Genomic DNA, 20,569 nt, shown 5'->3' on the forward strand with positions numbered 1-20,569 from the left:
TACGGACATGTTAAGGGTATAGACAACAGGCAGAAACAAATGTTTTGTTCTGCCACTGTCATTGGTTTAATCAGAGTCTCTTTAATTGATGGCAGGTGTGTACCCAAGATTTTACTGCCTAGTTTGAGACCTGACCTTAACAACATAAGCAGGGGGTGCTTAACATTTGTTGAGGTCAGGTCACATGCCATTCGAGTACTTAACTGGTTTGTCTTTTTTTTGGATATTTTGGAGGATCATCAGCCCGTTCCATGCACTACCTATATATTAAACATAAAATGACAAGTCCAGGCACAGAATTGCTACAGAATGATGGCAAGGCATCTGAGGAGGGTGGAAATTAAGCTAAAATAATTATAGAAAGCTTTGTGACAGTATGTACTGATAAACAGAAATGCAGGATGCCAGGACTGGATCACTTTACATTGTGTGATATATGGTTGCAATAAGGAAGGAAATGGAAATGGTTCTTACTGGACTCTGGATTGCAAAGCTGTATGGACTGCTGGATTGTCTCCCTGAGCACTTAAACTTCTGGCAGACGTGATTAAAATAAAATGTTCCACGAGTGTAAAAGCTCCTCTTGTTGAATGGATGGTGCCACTGGACTGGAAGATGGCAAATATAGTGCTGCTACACAAGGATGGCTCTAAGACAGGACAAATGAATTCTTCAGCTTAAGTGTCACTTCCATCCCATCAAAAGGAATGCAAAGAATTCTGTTGCGGAGGCTGGTAGAGTTCTTAAATGATAACGGCCTTGCAAAGCACAGTTATGTGATTCCATGCAGAAGAGGTCTTGTCAGTTCATTCTTACTGACTTCTATCTACAATGAGATCACTACTCAGACAAAAGAAGTCAGTAGACATGGTTTATCTGGATTTTAATAAGCTAAGGATTTTATTAAGATGACTGATACTATTGTGGTGTTAAATGCTGTTTTGTCAAGAAAACTGAGGAGGATATATTACTTGCTGTTGGGCAAAAAGTGTATATTGTTAAGGGCAGCTCACCAGGGAAATAGCATAACAGCAGCCAAATGAAAACTATGGAGGACAACACTGGGATTATCTATTTATGTTAGCTATTAAGCTAGGGGTGCAGTGCATGGTCAGACTGTTTGAGGATAACACAAAGACTGAAGCAGTATTACTTATACGTGTTGAAAAAGAAATTGTGGGATCTTCCTCCACAGTCTACGGAAGGCTACTAAGTGAGAACTGGAGTTCACTGCAAATACGTGGAAAGAAATGCATCTTTTATGAAAAAATCTGGATTATAGACAACCATGGTAAGGTGACCCTGGGAGAAAAAGTTGGAGAAAAGGACCTGGAAATTACATTATTCTCTAGGCTAGTTAAAGGAGATGGTTCAAGACATCACACAGTTATTCTCCCACTCTGCGGAGCCTTAGCATGTCTGCTTCTGGAAACTTTGTAAAGTTTCAGTCACAACAGATGGAAGAGAAGCTAGGATTTGGAACAGAATACACAAACAGAACAATTGAAATGGTGAAGGAGATAGAAAAGCTGAGCTATAAAGAAAGACTCAAAGTGCTGGATGTGTGTATGTTGGAGGAAGGATGGGACCCTAGTAGTATGACAGTGACACACATTGCCAGGAGACAGACTGTGGTCATGGAAATTAAGAAGGGAGAGAAGTGGTAGAGCCATAGGTGACAGCTGAAGAGTGCATGTTTTAGGACTGAGCCCAAGAACTATAACCCAGGAATATTCACATAATATAATTATTACAGATCAATACACCTTATCTAAAGTACAAGGGAACCACTGAATGTTGGTTGTAGAGGAATGGGTTCTACCAAGCTGACAGTACAGGCATAGCCAGGGTTCTTGGCATTGAAGACCAATTTCCAGAGTATAGCTATTCCCTCCACAACTCCAGAAAGTATAGGCTTAACTCAAAAAACTTCTAACCACCCAAGTATTTGGAAAAAATGTGAAACGTGTAACCAAAAGATTATAAATATTCAAAATACCACTTTCGATTTAAATTCTATCATATCTCATTCTATAAAGTAAATGCATTATTTTAATAAGTGAATGCTTTGGTGTACACGGCATGTGCCTGGCTATGTTCACAGCTGAAAGTCTTAAAGAAGAGTGATAAGTTCATGTAATTATATAATTGTTATACTTTCACAAAAAAGTATGCTATAGTCTTTGCGGCACTGCTGTCACTTTCTGTTAAACTCAATGAATATAATGCAAAAAACAAGAGTAAAACATCAGCACAAATAAGCACAGCAGTAAACATTTTGCATGATCACATTATTTAAGGGTAAAAAACAGGGCTGTATCAGCTATCATGCATTACCTAATGAAATTTTTCTAGGCAGGTCAGCTTGTAGAACTTTCTTCTCTTGTTCCCCTTTCAAAACTGCAACGGCTTCAGCTGTTACCTCTTGCACTATCCTTGCTGATACTTCCTCTGTGATAAAACAAATGAATAATCATTTAGTACTGAGGAACATTTATTAAAGATACAGTCCATGCTAGCTGACTGCTTCATTTGTATTTAGTATTCATGACTACATATTTTTTAAATGTTTACAAACCTGCACTCTTATGTAGAGAATAATAGCAACAAATAACATTCCCATCCATCCACAATCCTTTTTCCCATTTTTGCACATGGGGACAGGGTGTCACTTCAACAGTGGCAATCATCTAGTGCCAAGTTTCACACTAGAATACTGAAAAAGATAAGCAAGGTAAACAAACTGTAACTCTTATGGGACTAAACAACATATAATTACTGGCAAAATGTGACACCACCAGACCTCCCAACCGTTCCAAATTACTCAGTTTTTACAGAGTTTTGGGGTCCAAATGAAGGGGTGCCACAATTCCCGAGTGGCACCCCTTCATTTCTGATTTTTCTTTGCTTTTTTAAAATGTTCACGCTGACGTCATCACGTGCGCAATGATGTCAGCTCCGTCAGGCTACCAGCCAGTCAGAATTGAGCTCAAGGAGCTCACATCATCATTTCCGGGGGAACAGAAGAGCTTGTGCAAGCCAGGAAGCTGAAACTGTATGTGTGTGTGTGTGTGTGTGTGTGTGTGTGTGTGTGTGTGTGTGTGTGTGTGTGTGTGTGTGTGTGAATGCCCCCATATAATACACTTGGTGGCGAGAGGTATTCAGGCTCAAACCCTGTACCTTTGGCACAGGGTAAAAAGAGCCTACTATCCCTAGCCACCACCATTTCTGAGTGAGTTGAGAGCTATGATGAGAAGTGAGAACATTTTTTTTCTTTAACAGTTGAAAGTTATGCTCTGAGCTTTGTCCAGATTTATTTTGTACTAAGAGTTGAGAGAGCTGTAAGAACATTTTTTTTGTGCTAAGAGTTTAGAGCTATGATAAGAAGTGAGCACACAATTTGTATTCCCCCATTATTGTTTTTGTGCTAACAGTTCAGAGATAATGGTGAGTGACAAGTGAGAACTGAATTTGTATTCCCCCATTATTGGCTTTGTTGTTTGTCCATGTTTTTTGTGTTGAGGTTAAGAGCTATGTTGAGAAGTGAGAAATTAATTCACTAAATGATGGCTATTAAGTTTCAGTCTTCCTATTTTTCAGGCAGATGCTGATTTGGCATAGTGGTATGTTGTTCTGACTGTAGTGCATAGAGTCCTGGGTTCAAAACCTGCCAGTGAAATGCATGATGGTAGCACAACATTTTATTCTAGCAACTTTACAAAATTATATAAGCAATGTTTAAAATGTGTCCCTGGTTTTTGACCTTTTGTCCCCCCCCAAAAAAAAAATGAAATTGAAAATAAGTGCGAGACGCTGTGCAAGATGCCTATGGCTTACACTACTGACATTCTATTTATAGTGTGGGTGTGGAAGCAGACTTTTATGATGGAAAAGTTCTGAAATGGGCAGTTTTGTCATTATTGGTTCATGTGTTTTGTTTCATTGCCTACAGTACAGATTACTGGTAAAATGTTCAAACAATAAATTTAAAATGCGCTCCAACATATGTGTTGTATTATACAAGGAATATAATTTAATAAAGTCAGGAAGGTGTATAAAGAAAAGAACACATGTATGTTTCTTGTTTTGTGTGCAAGGGGCCAATGATTTGAAAACAGCCCAAAGGTAATCTTTATCCACCACTGGCCAGATGCATTTTCTTTGGATGTGGTGTGGGTTTCAATGCTGTTTCAATTAATGTGAGTTTCAAGGGCAAAGAAGTTTTAATGTCAAGCCTATTTTCATTGTGAGACAGTATTGCTTTGTTTACCAGATGATGTCTTTTAGTGTTTCTGCATTGTTGTGCTGTAAAATGTAAAAATAAAATCCAAATCATTGTAGAAGTAAAGCAGTATGCATACATTAGTGTTTATGGTAAATGGGGCAAAATAGCCAGGTAATGGGACATTGGAATGGCTGCAGGGGGACTCTGGTGTCATGTTTTGGTTGTCTGTTCTTCAGTTTGCGTTCGAAAGTTGGTATCCCACAATTCCATTGGAGTGGGTGGGGTTACATAATTATGTATGCAAATTAGATGTTAATCAGCATACAGATTTGTACCTATTTTTCATGGGCCTTGTCCAGATTTTTGATGTTTCCAGGTTGAGAGGTATGGACACTACTGTTTCAACAATGTGTCACATGCCTGTGAAACAGCCTACTAAATAAACTGAAAAAAAAAAACTAAAACACTGAGACAGATTCCAAAAGAGATGCTCTCAGTGTTAAGTCTGCTGTGATTACAATAGACCTGCTCTCAATGTAAGTGATTTCCTTCGGTGTAAGGTCCATGTGTAAACAGGCTTACTACATGAACCAGATTCCAAAACACCTGTTCTCAGTATAAGTAGTCACTTACACTGAGAGCAAGTCTTTTGGAATTGGTGCCATTGAGTACAGGTGGGAATGGATGGGACAGTGCTAGTAACTTGTTACAAAACCAGATTGAAATCCCAAATACTGTCTTGTATAAAAGTCACCAGAACAAAATAACAATGATTTTGTATAATCAGCAGTACAAACTTAAGGAATTAACTTTAAAAACATGGTTTAAGGTGGTGCTGACTTGTACAATTATTGTACAATATTTTTTGATCTACCTGTCCTAAATACAATGTAGAATATCATTTTAGTCTGAATATGTTTTTTCTCTCCCTTTTATGTTCTGGATGGTTGAAGGCAACAGAATTCTAAGGTACAGCATCATGCAAGAATATTGCAACGCTAATGTGTTTACACCATAAAAGTATATCACTACATGCATCTTCCACTGCAACAAACAAGTATGGAAATAAGTAAACCAGATGCTTGGCAAACATTTACTGTGATCTTGTTAAATAAATATTAAACCTGTTTAAAGCAGAGTATAAATAAAGCACTTGCTCAGGTTATATAGAAGAAAATTTACATTTTGACTTTTCAACAACAAACACATCAGCCATAGGCTCATAGGTGTGTACTAGGCCAGCGGCCCTGGAGCCTTTACAAGCCTAGCCCGTAGAAGTGGCCTGGCATCATGCTGCTGTTAGTTTCCGGTGCCTCTATCAAGTAAAGCCACTGGAGTGATCCCCGGGGTGAACTTTCTATTTCCCATCCACTCATCAATATTTTTCTTGAAAAGGGCCAGTGAGGTGCTCAGCTTGACATGCATAGGAAGTCTATTCCAGAGCATGGGCAGTCTCTGGGTTATGAACCTGTCCCTCCAGCATGTTTTGTTGATTGTGGTAACAAGGTTGAGGTCCCTGGAACATGTGGTGCAGAGGGATTGGGATTTCTTTAGGTGTAACATTTCTAACAGGGCTGGTCAGATATGGCTTTGTAAGTCAAGCAGAGATTGCCTCTTAATAGATGATATGAGACAGAGAAGAGCTGGAGTTTTTTGAGTCTGTTCATGTAGGGCATGTGTTTAAGGCCTAGGATCCTCTTCATGAGGTAATTTTGTAGCCTTTCCAGCTGTTGCAGGTGTTTAGTGAGGTACATGCCAAATGGGGCATTATACTCAATGACTGGTCTAATGAGGGAAGAGTAGAGAGAGATGATGACCTCTTTCTTCCTGGATGCAAAACCCTTGGTAATGAGATGCGCCACATAGAAGGACTTTCTGACCACAGTGGCAATGTGGTAGTTGAAGGAGAGGTTGCTGTCAACCTGTGTCCCCAGATCTCTTACAACACCTTCAGTGTTCAGTGGGCTACCATCAATGTGGTAATTAGTGGGAACTGAGTTTTTCCCAAAGGAAATGATGACGCATTTTTTGGCATTAACTTAAAGCCATGGTTTCGACACTAGTCGTTGGTCTCAGTGAGGCCTTTCTGTAGGATTTCTACATCACTTGGGGAATTAATAATGGCTCCCAGCTTGCAATCGTCAGTGAACTTGGTCAGCCAGAGTTCCTCCGTGTTGGCCTGGACCTCTGAGAAGTAGATGCCAAACAGGTGGGGACCCAGGACCAATCCCTGTGGGACTCCATTCGTGACTGGTCAGCAGTCTGACTTGGTGTCTGCTACTTTCACACTGTGGGTTCTATGTGTGAGCCAATTTGCAACCCACCTAGTGATATAGGGGTTGATGCCTAGTTTGGTGAGTCTATCAATAATTCTTGAGTGGGGAATGGTATCAAAGACCTTGGCCAGATCAAGGTATGCTGTATGAACTGCCTTGCCCTCATCCACAGCTCTGGTGACTGACTCAAAGAAGTCAACCAGGTTGAGCAGGCATGCTCTACCCTTCACAAAACCAAATTGCTTGGGATCCAGAGTTTGGATATTCCTTATATCCTTGTTAATTAGGTCCATGATGATGTGCTCCATAGCCTTGCATATCAGGCTCGTCAGGCTAATGGGGCCATAATTCCCCGGGTCTGTAGTCACTCCCTCTTTATGAAGAGGGATGACTGTAGTAGTGTGCCATTCTGTTGGAACAAAGCCTGAGGTGAGGCTGTGATTGAACTGGGCACACAGGTGTGGTGCCAGTTCACTCTGTAGTTCATGTAGAACACAGCCAGGGATATTGTTGGATCCTATGGAAGCTGTATTCTTAGCCTTGGACAATGCGGCTTTAACCTGTGCTGCAGTAATGCTGGGTGCCTGGCATTCTTCCGGTATTGTGATTGGTCCTTTGGGGGGGGGTGGGGAGAGGGGTAAAGTTGGCTCTGAATCTGTCGGCCAGTACGTTGGCAATATCTGTATGCTCAGTATAGGAGGTACCATTGTGCAGTAAATCTGGGTATTGCCGTAGAGATTCTTGATATAACTGTAGAAGGCTTTGTGGTTGTTTTTAGTGTCTGCCGCAATTCTGCCTTCATAGCTAGCTTTAGAGGTTTTGATGAGGGATCTCAACTTTTTGTTGAGGCTAACGAAGTTTTTCCAGTCTTGGGACTTCAGCTTTTTCTGCAACACTTTCTTCCTTCTGTTGTAGAGTTTGTTAATGACAAGGGACCACCAGATTGGCTTCCTTTTTCTTGGAGAAGAGCATCTTGGTTCTGTTGGGTATGGCTAGTTCCATGCATTTATGTACGTGTCAGTACAGTGGATTGGTGTATGAATCGACGGTCATGCACTTAGTTTCCATTTGCATAGGTGCCGTGAAGTTAGCCACCTCTGTTTTTAGGAGCCCAAAGTGGTATGGGTGAGATGTGGATCTCCATGGTAATTAGTTTGTGGTCAGATCTAACCGGGGAGGAACTGACTATTGGTGTTGAGCAATGGTTGCCCATGTTAGTAATAACCAGGTCAAGGATGTTGCTACCTCTAGTGGGGGTAAGAATGAGCTGGTCCAGTGTATTGGAATTAATGAATTCCAGGTTGGGCAAGTGTATTGGTGCATGAGTATTTTTCCCAGTTGATGGAGGAGTAGTTGAAGTCACCCAGTAGGTGAGTGTTGAGTTGGACCCTAATAGTTTCCAGGGTGTCTAGGAACGTGGAATGAGAGTCTTGGGACATGGTTAGGGACCTATAGCAGGCTATGACCTGAATCGCCGTCTTATCCACTGTTAGTTGTACCTGAAGTATCTCCAATGCATTATGCTGGGCTACTAGTCTGGAGGTGTGAATATCCTTTATGAATATGGAGACGCTACCACCTTTGGAGCTTCAGTCCATTTTCTGAGGCCGAAAGGTGTGGAATGAATTATACCCTGATAGCACAGGGATGCTTTCTGCTGCTTTAAACCAGGTCTCCATTACAGCACAAATGTTAATGTTCTTCATTTTGAGGAGTGCTTCGAGTGAGTGCATCTTGAGATTTAGACTTCTAGCATTGAGCAGCATGAATCTCAGATTGCATTTATTTATAGCAGTTATGGTGGTAATATGGTCTTTGGAACACCGTCTAAAAAAGGCACTATAGGGGTGGCAAGATCCTTAGCCAGTATCTGGAAACCTAGGGTGACAAATGCAGGCCATCTCTGGCAAAGCATTGAGGTCTTTCAATCATGTCATCCCAAGCAGACAGATACTGGATCCCCTTACAACTACACCAGAATCTTAGCCAATTGTTGAAGTCAATCATTTTCTGCTTGTACTGCAGTAACATTCTGAGCGATGGTAGGATGCTACTCAGAGCTAGGGTCATACCTGCCTGGGCCACATAATCCGAGAGCTCCTCCATGTAGTCTGGGGAGGTACGTCTCAGGTCATTCACACCCACATGGTAAATGACATTCATACTTGTACTTGTTGTGGAGTGACCTGAGTGCGTGTGTTATAATACTGTACTAACTACTTTAAGAAGAGCTCAGATGGTATTCCAACATGGGCATCACTCTTTTGTTCCATGGATGTGTATAATTAAGTTAAACGTCTACAGATGTTACTCATTATTGATTCCAAAAGTAACACCAGTGTGTACAGTTCATTGCTGGAATAGGCTTCCTATCTGAACAGACAGTGCCTGTTGAATTTGACTGAATATGCTCTCACTGTGGCTCAGATGAGCAGTTGGCTAGGAAGAACAGTTGAGAGACAAGTTTACACCTTGAAATGTGCTGTTTTCTGTTGGCCAGTGATCTTGTTTGATTTTTTTTTTTGTATTTCTCTGCTATAAGTTGCCTGAATTTACGGGGCCTAGTGCTCATTTACTCAAAGCTGTTCACTGCTAAGCAACCACTACTGATTGAGACTGTTTTATACCAGATTTGACTAAGTACCAGTCTAGAAACACCTAGAATAAGTACTTTTGCATTAATTACTGAGTTACTGAAATAGCTCTGCACTTATTTTTGCTATTTATTGTGATTCAAGTCAGAATCGCTTTGCTTTAAAACTAGTGAGAGTACAGCAAAAACTACACAATTTCTAGGCATTCAGGCAAAAGTACTTAAGAAAGCTTTTGTTTGCACTCTAGTGAGAGTAGAGATGAACCAGGTCATTTCAAGCCTTTTGAATGTTTAAAAGCCTTAGAATATGCTGTTCTGCTACAAGCCAGAGGACTATTTTGAATTTTTTGAATTTTTATACCTGTATAAGTTAACAGTGTTTGCTCAGCAATTCTCATTACACTTGATGGGTAGCTGTGCCCTGGATTGAACTTGGAAACTCCACTTTCCCTATAACAACGTCCTCAAATACTCCTTGAGTAGTCAGTACTTAGCATTTGCTCAACAAGCCACTGATGTGCAGAAAGAGGCATGTTGCTCTTTGTGTGCAGATTAAGACTGTCATTTTTTTTAACAGATAGCACTTAAGTAAACCTGCTCTAAACCCCACTAAGACCACTTTCACCACAGCTCATGGGCTCTGAACCACGGGCATGTACTTTTCAACTGTCTCTGTAGCCATCTTGGTAGAAAAGGGCATTCTGAGACAATGTAGCAAGTGTGTCATGTTTACTGACAACACCTACAACTTAAATGTACTGACAAAGTGTGTGACAGATGTAGTTATATAATGACTCTGGAGGCAAAGCTGTCTCATAAGACCACCACATTTACCAAACAGATTGTCAGTAACACACACAAAATCGCACTATACCTATCACGCTAAATACTGACCAAACATGTAGACCTACTTATGCTCAGGCCCTTAAAAGTAACCTACCTAAACACAAAGGCCTCGTAAATGTAGCCCAAGAAACAAATACCCTCAACAACTTTGCAAACACATAACTCAGGCAGCACTCACCAAGTAAAATGCATCTAAGACTCACTGTGTCTCACCTAAAAATCCCATAAGGCAAACCTCAACACCAACCAACACACACACACTGATGCACCATTGACCAGACTGTGCAAGGAGAGGGTCACAGTCAGTTGCCTGTCAGGAGCCAACATCACACATGTATAATACATGTGGAAGTAAATAACTTGAGATGTACCCTGGTCTATATGAAGGGAGATATGACGGAGCTCTTGGAATATGTATCAGAGGCAGGTATGATTTACCATCACTGAAAATGATGACACAATACAAACAAAAGATTACAGATTTCATAACTGCCTTTACTTCTGCTGTCATTTAAAAGGGGTGTATGTATGTATGTATATATATATATATATATATATATATATATATATATATATATATATATATATATAGTATGTGTATATATATATATAGTATGTGTATATATATATATATATATATATATATATATATATATATATATATATATATATACATACACACATATACAATTTCAATATACATCATCCATATTCATTAATCAAAGTGCCACCTCCGGACTTGTTTGACAGGATAATGACCTGAAACTCCTCCATGTCCAGCTTATATGCATTCTCGTGGTAATTATTAGCTCTTCTATTTTGCAATATCAGTCTCCAAAGAAAGACCACACAAGCATATGCTGGGTACTTACAAGTTTTCCTATCCATGAGAGCCACTGCTGGTAAGCCAGAGGTGAATTTATGATTACCCATCCATTTGCCCAAGTCACCATAGAGAAGTACTCTACTTCATGTGGAGGGGGGCTGTTACATCCCTATCCTTCCAGCATGTTCTGTTAATCCTGCAAAAGAGACTGAGGTCCCTTGAGCAGACGTTTCTGATACTAACACGGTACTGCATGTGCAATAGGTCTGAAAGATTGGGATCTGTTGAGGTTCTTTATGAAGAGCAGAGGTTGCTTCTCAACAGTTTGTATGACACTGAAAAGAGAGGCAAGGATTTGAGGCAGTCTGCATAGTTTTTATGATTTAGGCCCTTGATTTTTTAGTGAGGAAGCGTTATGGTTGTTCCAGCTGTGACAAATGTTTGGGCAGGTACATACCAAAAGAGGCATTATACTTAATGATAGGCATAATGAATGCCAAGTACAGAGGAACAATTATGTACTTGGATCTGGACACCATCCCTTTGATATAAGCTTACAATAGTGGATACGTGGTGATTAAAGGAAAGTTCATTGTCAACACAGGCTGTCAGTTCTCTAACTACAGGATCAGACTTCATCTTCGAAGACTTCATCAGAACAATAAAAGTCTTTGCTACAAGCTGGATGAAAGCACTTAACTTGTGTCCTCAATAAATTTCATACATTGAGTGTAGCTGCTTACGTGTCACCTATTTCCTTCATCCATTGGATTGGTTTTAGCTTTTTGTGTAGTTACTGGTTTTTCTTTTGTGATGTGTAAATACCTGCACAGAGAAATATGTCACCCTATGATGTAAATACAATGCCAAACTCCTAAATAGCTCCCCATGGAAGGACCCAAACATAAGCAGGCACTACAGCATTGCACATAAAAATAAATGTAACTCCCAGAATGCCAAAATTGCTCTTGCTAAATTTAGCAGAAAACTCCAGTCCCAGAGCAAATCAAACAGTCAGATATGAGGTAGAAATACTCACCCATTCTGAAGTCCAACCAGAAAGACTTCATTAACTACGTTAGAAACCTCAAGAATGATAGTCAGCACTACACAGAGCTAATATTAAATGATACCACCTACTCAGACCCAGAGGATATAGCCAATATACTAGAAGATAAATTTAGCTCAAACATCACCCCCCCCCTAACAAATTCCCAAATTGCATACTCACATCTATACCACCCCCACATCTCCCAAGAACAAGTCCTAAAGGCACTATGAAGGAAAAGAACACTGCTTCTATAGGGCAAAATAATGTCCCAGGCTGCCAGCTCACTAGCCTGAAACAAGACCTGTCAGCTCCTGTACAGAGATTATTCAATACCAGCCACAACGCATGCTACATGCTACATGAATGGAGGACAGCAATGGCCATCATCTTGCACAAGCGTGGAGCATCAATTTACCCAGGTAATTATCCACAAATAAGTCTGGTGAGCCTCATCTGTAAGGCTATGGAAAGGATCATTAAGGAAATAATAAATAAGGACATAGGCAATTTACTAACCAAGAAAATCAAGAGTCTAAATCATAAGAACTATAATGACTGCCTCATAGCCTTGCCCCTGTTCTCAGTATAATACAGATTGCTGAGGGGTGACCTCTGCCTCGCATACACAGCCCTAACTGATCCTGTCCTCCCAGACCTACTGCACATCTGCAGGTGGCATATACACCTGCTCAAGAGATCGTAATCTCTTTTGAACAATAAACAGAACAAGCTGAAGGAATAGATATGTATCATAAAGAATTCCACTTCTTTGGCATCGTCTTCCTCTTCACAATCATCTTGCATCTACTGTAGTAGGGAAATCATTCTACATTTATTTTATTTTATTTGACATTTGTTGAACAGTATAGTCCGACTGGGTCAAAGCCCTTTTTCAGCGATGGCCCAGGGAGAAAAACTCCAGACTGTCAACAAATGCATTTACAAAAATGATGGCAAAAGAGACATATAGAATTATAGTTAAAACAGGTAGTTATAAAAGTGACACATACTTGAGGGATAGTAGACAATGGACAGATTTGCCAGTTAGCAGTAGTATTCTGGGGGGGGGGGTGTTAGCAGGAGTGGGTACCAAAACAGTACAGCAGAGGTAGAATTCACAAAAGATGTTCGGTTCATAGGTAGTACAGCAGAAGTCCAGTACTGATAAGTGAAGAAGGCAATAAAGTGCCAGGAGATTGTTATAACAGAAAGTGGGTAGGTTGGAGAAAGATGTACTGAAGTAAAAGGGAGGAAAGGGAAGATTGTTGTAGTAAAAGTGGGTAGGTTGGAGAAGATGATGTGGAGTAGAACAAAAGAAATGGGTATTAGGAAGAAGTGGAAATAAGGGAGAGGGTTAACAGATAGGATTAGGATTGGATTTGGGGACTGGGGCAAGGCTATGAGGCAGTCATTATAGTTCTTCTGATTTAGACCCTTGATTTTCTTGGTTAGTAAATTGCCTATGTCCTTATTTATTAATTCCTTAATGATCCTTTCCATAGCCTTACAGATGAGGCTCCCCAGATCACATTGACTAATGTGTAAGGAAGAGCATGGTATTTAGATCCTAAGATGTCATTATTTCATTGTATTCAGCTCTCATCAGCCCAATCATTGAGTACAATGCCCCCTTGTATGTACCTAACCAGGTATATGCAACAACTGGAGCATCCTCAGCGGTTCCTCACAAACAGAATTCATGGTGAAGAAAACATGTCCCACATGGACGGTCTCAAAGCCTTATCTTTGCACTCAATCTTCTACAGACTGCTGAGGGGCAATCTACGCCTAGTATTCACAGCAGTCTTTGATCAGCCCTTATGGTCATGCTGCACACCCATAAAACAGACAGCATCGGAAACACACAGTGTGCAACAAGCTAATACCTTTACTGGCATATGGGTAGTACTGCCCTACTACCCTCACTCTGGCAGCTTCAGACTCTTCCCCATGCTTGTCTGTCGCTGTGAAGAACCAATCAGCTGCAAGAGCAAGATACTCCTTTCACAGTCACAGACAACAACCCTTGTTTTTTTCTAGTGCCACTAGAAGAGAAGGGTCTGTAAGACTATCCCCTTCTGGCATCTGTGATATTCTGAGCTCAGATAAGAAACCTTTTGGGCTATTTTATTCATTCCTCTGTGTTTTCTATCAGTACTTGTATTGTATAGCTTGCTTGTGTGTGTGTTTCTTAAAAAAATGTTCAGCTTTGCAGTGCTTTATTTTATTTTCACAATATAGAATTACACTATGTATATTAAATGATATACTAGTTTTTCAAGAGTTTATAATCCTTTTTAAATGCTTTATGGTGACTGGGGAATTGTTTACAGACTTTCTGTACTAGGTCCATTTTAATGATTTTTATGACATTGCCTCATACTATGATAATCAAGAATAAATCATGGCTGTTATTTTTGTTGATTTAAAGCATTATTTTGAATAGTTTGGGAAGTAAACTTACTATTTTCACAGTTATTTATTCATATCTTCATGTATACATGTGAATGGTAAAATGTAATAAAAATGTAAATTATTTTTTCATTTAAATCGTGATTTTGGAGCCATTTTGTTTTTGAAGCATTTCTTTTTACTCCCCCTTCTGTGGAACAGACTCCCTCTCCACGTCAAGCAGAGTACCTCATTAACCTTTTTTAAGCGCAACCTGGATAACTGGGTGGGGAACAGAAATGTACCCCTGGGATTCCACCTGTGTCCCTGCTGCCTTACTACCACTTGCAGTCATCTCTACTGGAAAAATCTCCTTTCTCCAATTCTGTGTTAGCTTAGTTCTTAGAATACTTTTTTCCACTTTATGAAAATAATATTCCGTATGATTGTTCTCCTTAAAGATCTGCATCCAAAATCAAACTATCTCCTCTTATTTCTTGAACTTCCCCCTGCTTTTTTCATAATCCCCTTCCATTTTAAATTATAACCTTCTGCTTGTTATTTATATATATATATATTTATAACTTATATAGCTAGCTAGCCATATATGAGCCCTACCTGCATAGCTCTAAAATATCCCTTCAAATCAGTAAATCCTAAGCCACATTGTTTTATTGGAAGGATCAAATTATCTAGAGTTGGCACCCATTCTGCTGTCAGCAGGACACTCAATGGTTGAGCTACCTCATTCCGTTGCCCACTCTGTAAAGCAGTGGGAATCTAAAAGTCCCACTTTTCAATTGTGCCAAATCACCATGGAAAAGCTACAAATACTTCAGTTTTTTCCATGGCAATTCGGTTACGTTACCAACCCAGACCTGCAGGCAGAGCGTTTCCTTGTTAGGTCTGGGTGTTGTAAATTGTGCAGCAATTGGCTGCAACTCGTGAAGGGGGCATGGACTGAGCCAGGAAGAGCCCTACAAAGGTCGCAGATGTAGAGCATTTTCTATTAGCACTTCTACGGCCGCTAATATAAGATTGAGATTTGCCTTTTCTGTTTTTGTACAGTCAGCAAGCCAAGCCAGCAAGTCAGCCACTCAGCTACTCCAGCAAGCAGGAAGCTGTGGTTACCAGCTGTCCTTATTTTCGCAGAACTTCCAAATTTAGCAAGTCAAAAAAAATATCCTGATATTTCAAAGAAAGAAATATATTTTTTCTATAGCGTACAGAAATTTTTTCTCTACAATACAGATTAAAAAATATAGTGCAGAAAATTATTATGCGCCATCACAATATGAAGCGATGCGAAGAGCTGAAGTTTCTGCAACAATAGTAAGCCTATGAAATAAACTAAGTATTTTATAGTGACATTTCACTAAGGAACATCCCACTTGACTTCTGGCTTCTAAAATAACAATGATCTTAAAATGATGATGCCTCAAAGTTTACTACATGACACTAACCTTGAAACCAAACAAATACCTTCCGAAGGCTACTGATGATTATTAAAAATCCTTTAATAGATGAATGTCCAAAATACAACCACCATAAAAACACTGCTGAGTGCTTTCGTACACCCTCATAGGTGAACTTCTTCAGAACAATTAAAAACAATTCAGAATTGTTCAGAACAAATTTAAGAACAGAAAGTTGTATTTAGTTTCTACTGTGCTGCATTGTAACGGTAGAGGTGACATAACAGAAGTTATAAATACCTTTAAGCAACTGCAACACATCTGCCAATAGTCAGTTAAAAACTATATTTATTTATTTATTTGACATTTGTAAACTGGGATAGTCCAACTGGGACAAAGTCCTTTCTCAGCGGAGGCCCAGGGAGAAAAGCTCCACATTACAATTATATTTAAAAAATGCAAGTTACAATAACTATGTAATACAATAAGATTAACAAAAAAGAAATACTTAACAATAAAGACAAGAGAGACTTATGTAAAAAATGCAACATGTGGTTAAATAGATAAGCATAAAGGTGGCGCAGACAAGCAGAGTAATAAAAAGTAAGACTCAGTATATTGGCTAATTAATAATAATAGTAGTCAAATAAGAGGTGAAGATATTAGTAATAGGTAAAATACAGTAAAACAGAAGTCAAGAAATGAGAGGAGAAGTAGTAAGAAGAAAGTAAGGTGAATGTTAGATTGAAGGATCAGTTAAGTTAGAAAAAGAAAACAAGGAGTAAAGGGAGGAAAAGGGTTAAGAAGGAGAGAGAAATAAAGAAGAGGAGAAACAGAGTGAGGACAAGATTCAGGTAGGGTGATTACAGTTATATAGAGATAAAGATACAGATATAGACAGACAGCTACATCTCTATATCTAGCCATACACACACACACACACACACACATATATATATATATATATATATATATATATATGGGTCTATTTCAGATAACTGAAAACTCAGTAGACCGACATTCAAAACTCAGCGTTGAACACGAAAATCTCAAAAACCAGACACCGTAACACTGACAACACTTAATTCCGACTCACCCCCCCCCCACAAGAATCAAGAACAGCAGACAGGAACACCATACTAAGAGGAAACATAAACATTCCAATACAGTTTACCTACTTGCCCTCACCCAGACCCCGCCCACCAACCAATAAATCTATACCCTTAAAACTTAACACTAAATATTCATGACAGTCTCTATAGCACAACATGAATATTCATAATAAACACGGACAATAAACAAACTTAACTACATAACTTAAATGTTAACATTTTTGCAGGGGGGTATCCCCCCCCCTGCACCCCCCCAAACCCCCTGCTACTTAAAGATACCAACTCCGAGATTGCACTACAGCATGCACATGACTGGATTTCCTGTTCCACTCAGTTTGGACTGTCAGACAGTCAGATGTCGGTATTGTGAAGTCTGGCTTATGTGAAACTTTGTGTTTCTGGGCTCAATGTTTTGAATGTCATAACACAACCATCTGGACTGAATTTAGCAACATGTACAGTCTTCGGTGAAGAACTCATATCAGGAACTTCTGGATTCTTCACAGGGACAGGAATATTTTCTGGAACTTGCTCTGGAATTGGAAAACCAAACAACTCACTCTGAGATAAAGAGTCTCTCACAGGCCATGTGCTGTGATATAGGCTCGGACACAGGTCTCAAATGTTTCCGACTCTGCCTAAACTGTACTCCTTGTGATTCCACAATGTATGATCTCAGTTCTGGGCAAATACTCTTCATGACTCCAATCTGATCATAACCTTTGGATGTTTGCACACTTCTCCTTCTCATAATGGATTGAGTGGTTTGCTGGTTTTATCATAGTAGGACTTCTGGGTTAAACACTTCTTCAACAGATTGGTTTTCACTGACCTGTTGTTCTTAACACATGGAACCAACAATTGACTACTGATTGGTAATGTGATTCTGGTTTGTCCTGACAGAAGTCTCTGGGAAGGTGAACCAAGATGTTTATCATGAGGAATATTTCTGAGATTCAAGAGATTCAAGAAAACATCACTATAGTCTTGTTTTGACTTTTCTAGTAACCGTTTTGCACTCTGAACTGCATTTGACTGTGGATACTCAGGGCTACTCATAACATAAGTAAGTCCCACTCTTCAGCAAATTATTTGAACTGTTGGCTTGTAAACTGTATGCCATTGTCAGAAATAACTTTGTGTGGACTACCACGGACTGCAAAATGATACTTCATCTTACTAATGACAGTACTGGATGCTAGACTGGGAAGTAGGTCAATCTTGAACCAATTGGAATAAGAGTCTACTAACACCAAATAATGTTGACCATCCACTTGAAGATGTTGGTGGCTACTGTCAACCAAGGTAGTTCAGGAATCTGGTTTAGCTGAAGTGGTTTTCTCTGTTGATGTGGCTTTGTACTATTATACACAGAATGAGATAGGAGTACTCTCTCAATGTCTCGTGACATAGAAGGCCAAAATACTAGTCCTCTCGCCCTTCTTTTGGTACAGTCGGTTCCTGGGTGACAATGATGAAAGATAGTAATGTACTCTTGTTGCAAGGACTTTGGAACAATTACTTCTGGACCTTTCATAATGATACCTTTGTCAAACAAAATCCCATCTCTGTATGGAAAATAAGGTTGCACTTCTTGAGGTACACTAGATTGTTTTGATGGCCAACCTTGATTGATAAAGTGGTTGCGCCTCTGTAAAACTGGATCTGTGGCTGTGTGATCTCTTAGCCCATCAAGCCACGTGGAAGAAAAATTTCTCACTTCCATGACTTCAGAAATCAAGGTTCTCATTGTCATGCTATTCAGTGGTGTTACTGGGCGATCTGGATAATGTATCAGCAAGACAAATAAGTTTGCCTTTCTTGTAGACAAGAGTGAAATTTTCACAAAGAACAAACTCAGAACAAGGCAGCACAGCACAAAGGTCCACAGCTGGAAGACCAAAGGAATAATCCACACTTTATTAACAAGGTTAACACTTTCTTCCCTCAATGCAGGGACTTCCTCAGAACACTTTACATAAAATAACCCAGCCCTTAAATACACATCCAATCAAACCAATTAAAAAACGTACAATTGCACAATTACAAGTTCATTACTCAATTAAATAATTACTTATCTAAAAAGCATAAAAAGAAATATGAAACAAATATGAAACAAAACTCATGTCTCACTGTACACAACCTATCCTAATATACTTTTTAACTTTAAAATACAGGATATAGTGATAGCCTCATTAATACCTGGATATTCAGTTTCATTCAAACATAATGGGCATCTCAGTTCACATATATCCAGGTGCATGTCCACGAATTTCCCTTGTGGATCTTTAATTGTTGTACCACTTTGGTTGTGTCTTTCGGCTTTTCCCGGTTAGGGGTCGCCACAGCGAAACTCTGGTCCGCTAATGATTGGCAGTAGATTTTTTACGTGCCGAGTTTGCCAGCCCTGACACACAACCTTCAACGAAGGTACACCCATTCATGCATGTTTCCACACAGAAGACGCTCTAGCTGAGAATCGAATGGCACAACGTCTTGCTGTGAGGTGACAACGCTACCGCAGCACCACCACCGCATAAAAACTTAAAATAATGGTCACTAAACTCCTTAATGTATCTATACAAGGCATTTGTAATTCTACCTTTTTTGATGTCCATTAAGTGCTCACCAATTCTATTCTTAAAAAGTCTACTTGTTTTAGCTATATAAAATATAGGACATTTTTGGCACTTAGCCATGTAAACCACATTGGAGCTACAATAATTAAAATGACCATTAATAAAAATGTCTCTCCCACTGAGTTTAAAATTTTCCTCTATTTCCAAAATTAGTGTACAAAAATTGCACAGCCCACACTTATAATTGCCCTTTGGTCTATTAAAATTCACTCCAACAGCCGTACCATTTTTAAAAATAATTGGGAACTATTGACTTATGATCAGACTGTTGAGCATAAAGTGGGCAAGATACCACAAAAAAACAGTGTATAATAAAGATAGATCATTCAAAAACCTTTTTGAAATTATTGCTCTTATGCTATGCAACCATATGTGTATACTGATATATATAATATGTAGATAGAAATATATGTGTATATATGTATTCTGATGAAGTCTCTATAATGAGATGAAAGCACTAAATACTATTAAAATATTTTGGTGAATTTTTCCTTGAGACATATAGTGGTGTTTCGGATAGTTTCTTATTTTTTTTTTCCATGTATATCTATAAGTCTACTTCAAATGCTTGTAATTGCAGAACATCGAACCTCACACCATCGAGAACGAGATGATCGATTTTCTACAAAACTGAACATGAAAGTAGACTAAATTAAAAACATTGCTACTTAAATATACCAACTCCGAGATCACACCACAGTGAAGACAGTGGTAAACTTCCCCTTCCATGCCACTCTCTTCACTGTAATGTGATCTTGGAGTTGGTATATTTTAAACGTTTTTTTTTTTTTAGTTCGATATTGCAGAACTTCGATCCACTGGTCCTTGATATATTTATATACATTATGTACTACTCTATTTCTAACCTGAAAACACTTACATATAAACTTCCATCCCTAATGCTTACCATTTTATCTGCTTTGGCAAAAGAAGAATTTGGCAGTACTCAATTAATTTGGCTAAGTCAATGAGCATTTGAACAATGAACTGCTTACATATATATATATATATATATATATATATATATATATATCTATATCTATATACCTAAATATATATATATATATATATATATATATATATATATATATATATATATATATATATATATATGTATATATACACATATATGCACACACGCACAAATATATGATATGAGTTAATTTGTCTGAATGTCATTTTTTGGCAAATCAAA

The 20,569-nt window shown here is 38.9% G+C and overlaps 1 protein-coding gene across 8 annotated transcripts in view; it reads right to left on the bottom strand.

The window, feature by feature from the left end:
• MAP2 (microtubule associated protein 2) overlaps positions 1–20,569 on the bottom strand; it is a 1,383,589-nt gene that overhangs the window by 748,098 nt on the left and 614,922 nt on the right. For all 8 annotated transcript variants that reach the window (XM_044060515.1, XM_044060520.1, XM_044060517.1 and 5 more), the window contains exon 4: positions 2,338–2,451. In XM_044060515.1, the coding sequence (XP_043916450.1) occupies positions 2,338–2,451 (114 nt within the window). The remainder of the gene's footprint in view (positions 1–2,337; positions 2,452–20,569) is intronic.

The sequence above is a fragment of the Protopterus annectens genome, chromosome 2.part0 (genome assembly GCF_019279795.1).
Source record: "Protopterus annectens isolate FY-2018-M chromosome 2.part0, PAN1.0, whole genome shotgun sequence".
Lineage (NCBI taxonomy): Eukaryota > Metazoa > Chordata > Ceratodontiformes > Protopteridae > Protopterus > Protopterus annectens.